The 9,795-nt window shown below is 38.3% G+C and overlaps 1 protein-coding gene across 2 annotated transcripts; it reads right to left on the reverse strand.

Moving 5' to 3' along the window:
- Positions 1-2,214: 2,214 nt before the first annotated feature.
- LOC139537191 (LIM/homeobox protein Lhx1-like) lies at positions 2,215-7,983 on the reverse strand. 2 transcript variants are annotated; one of them, XM_071338227.1, is made up of 5 exons: positions 7,223-7,983; positions 5,766-5,989; positions 4,989-5,230; positions 4,169-4,334; positions 2,215-3,705 (listed from the first exon to the last, which is right to left on the reverse strand). In XM_071338227.1, the coding sequence occupies exons 1-5, from the start codon at positions 7,390-7,392 to the stop codon at positions 3,332-3,334; spliced, it is 1,176 nt and encodes a 391-aa protein (XP_071194328.1). In that variant the 5' UTR covers positions 7,393-7,983; the 3' UTR covers positions 2,215-3,331. The 2 variants fall into 2 exon arrangements, with proteins under 2 accessions (XP_071194328.1, XP_071194327.1); XM_071338226.1 differs by having other exon boundaries at positions 4,989-5,263; positions 7,223-7,982.
- Positions 7,984-9,795: the final 1,812 nt, after the last annotated feature.

Raw genomic sequence — 9,795 nt, forward strand, 5'->3', positions numbered from 1 at the left:
CATCACAGTGTTATCTGATTATAATAGACCAATGACTGTTCATCTGGGTAAGAGGGTGGGCTCTAGACCATCCTATCAGCCTGTGCATGTAAAGTGCATTTGGAACCCTTGACTTTTTCCACATTTTGTTACATTACAGCCTAATTCTAAAATGGATTACATTTTTAAAAATCATTGTCAATCTACACACAATGCCCCATAACAACAAAGCGAAAACATGTTTTTAGAAATTGTTGAACATTTAAAAATAAAAAAACAGAAATACCTTATTTACATAAGTATTAAGACCCTTTGCTATGAGACTCGAAATTGAGCTCAGATGCATCCTGTTTCCATTGATCATCCTCGAGACATTTCTACAACTTGATTGGAGTCCACCTGTGGTAAATTAAATTGATTGGACATGATTTGGAAAAGCACACACCTGTCTATATAAGGTCCCATAGTTGACAGTGCATGTCAGAGCAAAAACCAAGCCATGAGGTCAAAGGAATTGTCCATACAGCTCTGAGACAGGATTGTGTAGAGTAAACAGATCTGGGGAAGGGTACCAAAAAAGTTCTGCAGCATTGGAGGTCCCCAGGAACACAGTGGCCTCCACCACCCGGCCAAACTGAGCAATCGGGGGAGAAGGTTCTTTGTCAGGGGGTTGACCACGAGCCCGATGGTCACTCTGACAGAGCTCCAGAGTTAATCTGTGGAGATGGGAGAATCTTCCAGAAGTACGACCATCTCTGCAGCACTCCACCAATCAGGCCTTTATGATAGAGTGGCCAGATAGAAGATACTCCTCAGTTAAAGACACATGACAGTCTGCTTGGAGTTTGCCAAAAGGCACTTACAGGACTCTCAGACCATAAGAAACAAGATTCTCTGGTCTGATGAAACCAAGATTGAACTCTTTGGCCTGAATGCCAACTGTCACGTCTGGAGGAAACCTGGCACCATCCCCACGGTGAAGCATGGTGGTGGCAGCATCATGCTGTGGGGATGTTTTTCAGTGGCAAGGACTGGGAGACAAGTCAGGATTGAGGGATGATGAACGGAGCAAAGTACAGAGAGATCTTTGATGAATACCTGCTCCAGAGAGCTCAGGACCTCAGACGGGGCAAAAGTTTACCTTCCAACAGGACAATGACCCTAAGCACACAGCCAAGACAATGCAGGAGTGGCTTCGAGACAAGTCTCTGAATGTCCTTGTGTGGCCCAGCCAGAGCCCAGACTTGAACCCGATCGAACATTTCTGGAGAGACCAGAAAATAACTGTGCAGCGACACTCCCGATCCAACCTGACAGAGCTTGAGAGGATCTGCAGAGAATAATGGAAGAAACTCCCCAAATACAGGTGTGTCAAGCTTGTAGCATCATACCCAAGAAGACTCGAGGCTGTAATCGCTGCCAAAGGTGCTTCAACAAAGTACTGAGTAAAGGGTCTGAATACTTACATAAATGTGATATTTCTTTCTTTTTTTTTCAATATATTTGCAAACATTTCTAGAAACCTGTTTTTGATTTGTCATTATGGGGTATTGTGTGTAGATTGATGCAGATTTTTTTAAATCCATTTTAGAATAAGACTGTAAGGTAACAAAATGTGGGAAAAGTCAAGGTGTCTGAATACTTTCCGAATGCACTGTAAATATCTTCACATTTGTTTACTAATGCCCACACACTCAGACTGAGCATTTCCAGGGCCAAAGGAAGCTCAGGGAAATAAATGATATTAAAAATACATTTTGGAGTTATTTTCATGAAATAAACCCACACAGTGATTTATTAGACATACCAGTGATGATTTAAAAAAAATCAAATGACAGAACTTTAAGCCCTTTATTCACCCTACCAATTCATTGACATTACCGTCTGAGATCAAAGAACTGTGTTTTATATAATGTTTCCAACAGAAGAACTGAGTTTCCTTTAGCTTTGCTGCCCCATCACCCTGAAACCCTTAGCAAAAACACTTACAACTGATCAATTTATTCTGATTGATGAAAGGGGGACTGCTGACCACAGATTGCACATTTTAAACATGCACTTTTAAGTTATCTTGTGCACTTTGCACTGTTTTAACGTACGTTCTTTGTAATGTTTTATGTTGTGTCTCATGTGTAACTATATGCTGCTTACTTGGCCAGGCCTCACTTGAAAAAGACATGTAGATGTTAATGAGACTTCTCTGGTTGAATAAAGGATGAATAAAATATACAAATCTTTCAGTTTTTTGAACATGTTTTATTATACAGTGAATGGTCTTATATGCACTGTAGATCACATAAGCTTAGGTTTATCAGAACAATAAAATACATCATATGAGAGTTGATATTTCAAGAATATAGCAGCTGCTGGTGGCATATTTGACCATCAATGTTTAATCATTGGGACTTTCATGACACAAAATAAAGCATTTTGCACAATGGTTGTTCAATTCAGTGATCTGCTTGAAGTCTTTCAACGTTAGACATCCTCATGAAAGAAAGTTCTACAATGTAACTCATTCGGTTAAAAAATGCTACTACATTTCTTGTAGTATGTTCAGCAATTGATGATACAAAGCACTTACAATATTGTGCTTTTATCCTTATTTGGCAACTGTCTATTTGTGTTTTTACATTTCTTCAAAGTAAACACAATAATACAAACTAGCACAGTGAGGAACCACGACCATAATATAAATAGAATAAATACAAAAGTTTGGTTTGTTGCTTGAAAGATGTTCTCCATCTGAATCGAGAGGTTTCAAACAATGCTGATATTCAAACCCCTGAAGTACTGTAAATATATACGTAAACAGTTGACTGTTCTATGTCCACCTCAAACCATTGTCCATCGATTTTTTTGAAGGTTGACTTCATCTTAAAATACAAGTTATTTTCTATTAAATAAAGGGTTATACAACTTTTTTAAGTTTTCCTTTTGAAGGCAAACTGTCTAGGATTTGGCAAAACACAGAAATATACAGAGAAACAAAAAAATGTATTGAGAAATAAGCACAATTACCAAAGCCATCATAAAAGCTTTTGGTCAAAAATAATTTTGATCTGATATGGAGACCCTATAAAAACAAAAGATCTGCTGAACGCTCGTACAGCAGTCACCATTATATGACTGCATTGGAGTCTAGACTGTTACTGTGTGTATCTTGAAATAAAACTGCAACATCAACACAGCAGTACAGGAACTTGGAGACAGGTAATAAATTAAATGCATATACATTTAACTAACGAATGAATGAATAAATAAATAATATAAATTAAACAAGGATACTTGCTCAGGACTTAATTTGCCTCCTAAGTCAATAGTTAACCTTGGCTTCATAATGTCTTGTGGGCTACCAGACAGTGCCTTCGCTCATCTCTGAGGAGGGGTGTGACAGTTGGTTGCTGTAGCCGCTGCCATTGAGGGACAGTGATGTGAAGGGTGTGCTGGGGCCACACATCTCACTGGAGATGCTGTGCATTGACCCAGGTCCGTTGGGCTCTGGGCTAGGTGAGTCCGCTGGATGGTGAGATATGATGTCATTGAAGCACTGCACCTCACTGGATGGGTGATGCCCAGCTAGGTGATGGTCCATGCCCCCTAAAGGGGTGCCAGCGGGGCCAGAGGAGAAGCCTAGGTCCCCTGGGGTCTGGGCCTGTGACGATGGGGGGCCTTGGGTGTAGTACTCAAAATTTCCTCCAGGCCCATAGTATTCACTCTGATAATCTGCAAAAATATACACCCGAATATTTATGAGAAATGCTTGTGTGGTGAAAATAAAACTATAACAAAATGTATTATACTGGTACAACGCCACGAGAATGTCATTTGAATTACAAGAAAAGTTTAACTAATACATTTGCTGTAGTATAGAGTTAATTTGACATAATAGTGACTTGCAGGATGACAGTATTATAAAAACTTAAAACAATGACAACTATTGCCTATAATCGAAAAAAACGTATCTTACTTTTAAATGTAGCCTAATTCAAACAGTATGCCTAAACCTATTGCCAAAAAAATCGATATAAAATGCATTAAAACACCTCTGAATAATGAATCATATTAGGAATTAAAACAAAGTAAAGGATTAACATACGTGAATGGCTCTCATAGTCAAAGTTATAATCTGATCATCTTTAAACACAAAGTTATTTGGGTGGACCATGGTCAATATTCAAGAACTTACCACCATAGTATGAGAAATGACCGTTGGGGATCAGCTCCCCGGGTTCGAGTCGGTCGACCAGAGTTCTCATTCTCCTTGGACCGCGGAAAAACGCGTGCCTTCTTGCACCCAGCACGCTTAACTGCTTCATGCGCCGCTCTTTAGACCGCCGGTTTTGGAACCATACCTGCACACCACAAATAACATGAAAAGAGATGATTAAAATGAAGTTTATACGCCGGCCAAATATTTATTTTTTGCATCAAAAATGTATGCAGCTGGTCTGATGACATGTTGTGAGATGTCATTTTAATAATCATGACGTGATTAGCCTATATAGGCCTAGTATACCTATGTGGGTCCTTGGCTCACCTGTCACTGTTTAAGGATCTTTAACCCTCAGTTTATCTATCGTCTGTTTCGTGAATACCAGGGATTTAACAACTCAAATTACAGGATACAGGTGAATTGATAGGATAGACTTACCGATGTGTTGTCAACCAATGGCCTATAGGGTTTTCAGTCACAATTACCACAACATATACTAGTCTAACAATTACAACATAATGATACCTAATGAATAGGCTAATTTCAAAATCAGAAAACAGAGTCATTTGCATTGATATGCATATAGATAGATGTCATAAAGCATTAAGAACGTCAGGAGAATGTGTGCATCTGCAACACTTTCGTGGTAACCAGTTTGCATATCTTGCCTTCTGCCATTATTGACGAAGGTGCCATTGTTAAAAATACTTTCTCACAGACGAATACGAATACTGAAAATAGACATCTATCTGATTTTACATGTGATATAAGCTAAAGGGAAATAGACTCTTACCTGGATTACTCTCATGTTGAGCCCTGTCTCCTGCGCCAGCTGTTCTCGGATGTGTCGGGTGGGTTTTGGCGTGGCCGCGAAAGCAGCTTTGAGGACCTCCAGTTGCTTGGCTTTAATGGTGGTTCGCGGCCCACGTCGTTTCCCCCCTACGTTTTGCTCGTCGTTTTCATTGCTGCCCACCTCTTTATCGGATAAATGTCCGATTTCCGAATCTTTACTATCATCCTGTGGGTCTTGGGAATCTGGAGATAGACTTGGGTCACTGCAAGTCGTGACTGTGAGATGAAAGAAAGACGAAATGAAATGATTTGAAATGTATTCGTATGTCTTTATACTCTTTAACAAATAGACAAAAAATAAGCGTCAAGAATACAGTATCATTATTAGGATATTATTATTATTAATATTGTTATTGTTAGCATTAGGCAATAGGCATATTAGCCAACTACTTTTAGTCCTATTATTAATGGTGGTGATGATAACATTAATGAAGAAAACAATACATTATCATTCCTATAGGCCTAATAATATTTTAGCTTTAATATTTTTCATTGTCATCAACAACATTGTTTAGATTTGTACTGTTATTAGGCCTATCCGGATGCTGTTATCATAATTATTTTCGAACTACATTTTTTTTTATATAAATGGAATATAAAGCAATAGGAAAAATGAGAAAATAATGATTTACAAGAGGCTTCAGAAATATATGGAAATATAAACACGGGTTTGCGGTTCCTAATTGTGATGTGGTTCAAGTCATGTTATGTTCCATACCTGAGAGGAGGGTTGTGTCCTTTCCGTTGCTGTTGCTTAGATAATCCTCTTTACAAACAAACTTAAATTCATCTAGAATGTACATTTCCTCTCCGGTGGATAGCTGTTTGTTACACATCATACACGTGAAACAGTTCAGGTGAAACACTTTGCTCTTTGCCCTTCGAACCAAATCGTTGGGCGAGATCCCCTGGGCGCAACCTCCACACTTTGTGCCAAATCTCCTAAAAGAAAGAAAGCAAAAAATAAATACCATCAGCGACTTAACATTGCAGAGCAGACAGAGTAGCAGCAAAGAGCTACAGAAAAGATTCACATCAGATTACCAACTAAATGGCATCATTATTGGCTAAATTATAGATGTTTACACAAATGACATGCGTTTTTCATGACGCAAAATAACTGTATTTTCAGTATTTTTATGCTACAAATCTTCTTGATGAGATTCCAAGTGATTATAATGACATATCAATTTCTTATGCTTTATTTTAAACGTTGATCTGGAAATTACAGGCTACACTGATGTTGGGCCTGCCTGCGAGGTAACGAAAGCCAGCCATTATATTCATTGTACGTGGGCCTTTTTCACACAGATAACCAGTTACTCAACCACCGTAAATATAAGATCCTAGTTTAGGTTTTTAGGCTAAATAAATTGTTATAAATAAATATATATATATATCTTATATTTAGACCTACGTGTTGTATAACTATGATTACCTAAAACTATTATTCAAGAAAGTCCACACCGTTTATTATTAGGTTATTGAATGGAAATAATTCAAACATTCATTAAAAAAAACGTTCCATTATTGAAATACATCCTATTTAATGCTTGAAAATAACAAAGCCACACTTAACTGTTCAATTTTGCAATGTGGCCTATTTATGTAAATATATGTGTATTCAAATAGTTAACAAACGCGTGTGGACTGGAGGTCTGTGATTGCAGTGTGGGTTTTTTCAAGCTGATTTATTATTCAAATCCACTTATCACATTTTCACTAGAGTCTCAACAAACAAACGGGTGTGCGCCGACTGATTGAACTGAGGCGGGATACACTTCCGTCAAGAATCCTGGCATAATTCTCATCCCCGCTTGTCTGGCAGCCTTTCCTTGTAAACAAAGGACGATTTCCTTGAATCTGTCACAGAACATGGTGATATATGCTTATAATGTATCAGCTTTTGGTGGATCACCACACATAATCTGGGCATCCTGTCTCTGGTTTGTTAAATTTATGTCGCTCATGAGGATAGATTAAACTATCTCTAAATTGACACTAAGCATGTAACCATGTAGCAAAAAACATAATCTTGCAATAGAATTTAGTAATTATAAAACTTGTATTTTACATCATCTGTTGTTCATTTGCATAGTTCTGCTTAATTGGTACCCATTAGAAGCAAAAGCTCTTCCTCACAATATTGAAAGGCATGTGCCCAGGTGTGCTTACCTAAAAAAGTCGTTTTTGCAGTACAGTCTCCCTTCCCGTGAAAAACATTTTTCTGTCAAATTGCATTTACAGTCACAGCACTGTACGCACTTAATGTGCCATGGTCTGTCCAGAACATTGAGTAGAAACCTGTCCAGAATAGGTCTTTCGCAGCCGGCACAGTGAACCATGTTTGGATAATTCCAGCTATTCCCAGGTTGAACGTCTTCCCTGTTTGTCCCAAATCAAAGCGATGTGTCTCCTTGGTTGCTTTGTTGATTTGGAGAATGACCTGCTCTAATCCACTCCTTCGACAATCCAGAGTATGCAGCTCATCCAGACGAATCTCTTAACAATGAGTTAGCATCATCATATCCTGTGAGCTCAAATATTATTGCATTCCTCTCGCATGCACAGGACAACCATAGGCTATACAAAATAGTATCAATAAAAACAAAAACGAACAAATAATTTAACAAAGTGAATACATTTCACAAGCAAGAATGCAAACTTGAGAGCAGCAAGGCCTCCCCTTGTCCATCAAGATGAGCCGAGAGGAGCGATCGTAGGCTAATATGATTCAGTGAATCTGAACAGGCATCATGCCACTACAATTACGCACGAATACATAACTGCCACACAGCCAATGATTACTGCCAAAGCAGAAAACTACAACAAATATGATAAAATCTGTTCAATTTCTTGTAAATTCTGTAATATTCCTTCGATTCTTCGAGTATAATGCACTCTTTAGTCCAAGCTTCAGTAATATGCGTGCCTCTGAAAGCGCAAGAACTAGCCTTTATCCGAGCCTCCTGACGTCATGTTGAAACAACACCTATCAGCAGCTTGCTATTGGAGTGGCAATTACCGTGCCCTCTAAACTCTGCCGTACACTAATAGGGAACAGAGGACTATTGCCCCATATCTTTGAAACCGTCGTATTACGGTCGTATTATTTTAGAAAAGCAATTTTCCCTCGATAAAGCAAGCATATAGCCTATTCCAGGTCGAAGCGCAGCTAGGGTCTCCGGGTAGGATACATTTAATAAGGTACAGTAGTATTTCATGAAAACAACCGCTTTTCTTGTAGCTTAAAGTCATTTTGGCAGAGGAAACGAAGTTCGTTTTCGCCTAACAGTATTTGTAAATATCACTTAGAAGTCTATCATTATGGATTGGCTTATATAGTTTGTTTTCACGTCTTTAGAGAGGAGAGAAAGTGAATAACGCGGACGCACTAAAGTTCACAGATCGATTCATCAAACGGATATGTATATCTGACACAGAGATATTTAGATTGTTCAATTAGAAACATACGAATAAACACCGGAAATATGTGACAGACTTCTCACTTGTCTTTGAAAGGAAGGAAACCAACCCACCTCAAATGTGGCAAAAGGACAAGGCAAAACGACAGAGGTAGACTACTTTGTGTTGTCAGACTTGGATGATAATTACATTTTATCATTACTAAAGTGGGCTATTAAACCCCACATTAAGAATTAGTTTGTATGACACTAAAAACTGACAAAAAGTTTTTTTTAAATGAATTGTCTTCATTTATGTTTCATTATATGGCTCTTAAATTCAAACACTATCTGAATGTTTTTCACAGAATAAACCAATTTCAACCTCCAGAAATGTGCATGGTCGTTGATGACTGTATTTTGATGTCTTCAACATGTAGGGTAGCCTACATTTTGTCTAACTAGAGTTGAATAACATAATTGTTATAACCTTGCTATCGACTATAACACATTGTTAATTATTATAGTCAATTGGGGTTATTATTTATTCACTATTTAGGTCTACTCTGTATACATTTTATTAGCCTGCATTGTTTTCCAAAATGTCTCTTTATAATACTGCATTAAAGCAACATAGCGAAAGAGTAGCCTATAGGCCTGCCGCCTGAGAATAAAACTGTGGCGCCGTGACAGAAATGACAAATCATCATGACTTCATCCTCTGCAGATGAGGGGAGGGAAGGGCTCTGGAAAGTCTGAACACGAGCTTTATAGATTAATGTTTCCCTGCGCTTATTCTACATTTCTGGTGAAAGAGAAGGATCAATAATGATTATAATATAATGTCTAGCGATAGGCGCTCCCTGAAAGATATTATCGCGCAGTGGGCAATGCACTTGGGACAGTCTGCTGGGCTGGGAACCGGGAGATAGCGGATTTTCATGCCCAGACTCCCACCGGCCACAGCCCTGCGCGCTCCTGATATCTGTTGCCCAGGGAAATGTATAAACAATCAACCATGTGGACGACTGAAATTGTTGTGATATCGTCCCATTCATACTGAAATATAAATCCAGGTCTATTCTTGTAGGCCTAGCTACTCATATTTTGTATTTATTTGTATAAGCTAGTGTACGTGAGCAGCCTTTATACCTTTGTAGGCTATGGTAGGCTATAATAATGAATTAACTGGATCAAATAGCCTACAACATTTAGTGTAGTCTGCGCTAAAAGGTACGCAGTTTATCATAAGATTGAAAATAATCAGGTATGAAAACAAGCTGTAAGTAATGATGAAAATATTAATTAAATCCGTGAGGAAAAATATATGTTTGTATTTGCATT

This window comes from Salvelinus alpinus, chromosome 13 (assembly GCF_045679555.1).
Source record: "Salvelinus alpinus chromosome 13, SLU_Salpinus.1, whole genome shotgun sequence".
In the NCBI taxonomy this organism is placed as follows: Eukaryota; Metazoa; Chordata; class Actinopteri; order Salmoniformes; family Salmonidae; genus Salvelinus; species Salvelinus alpinus.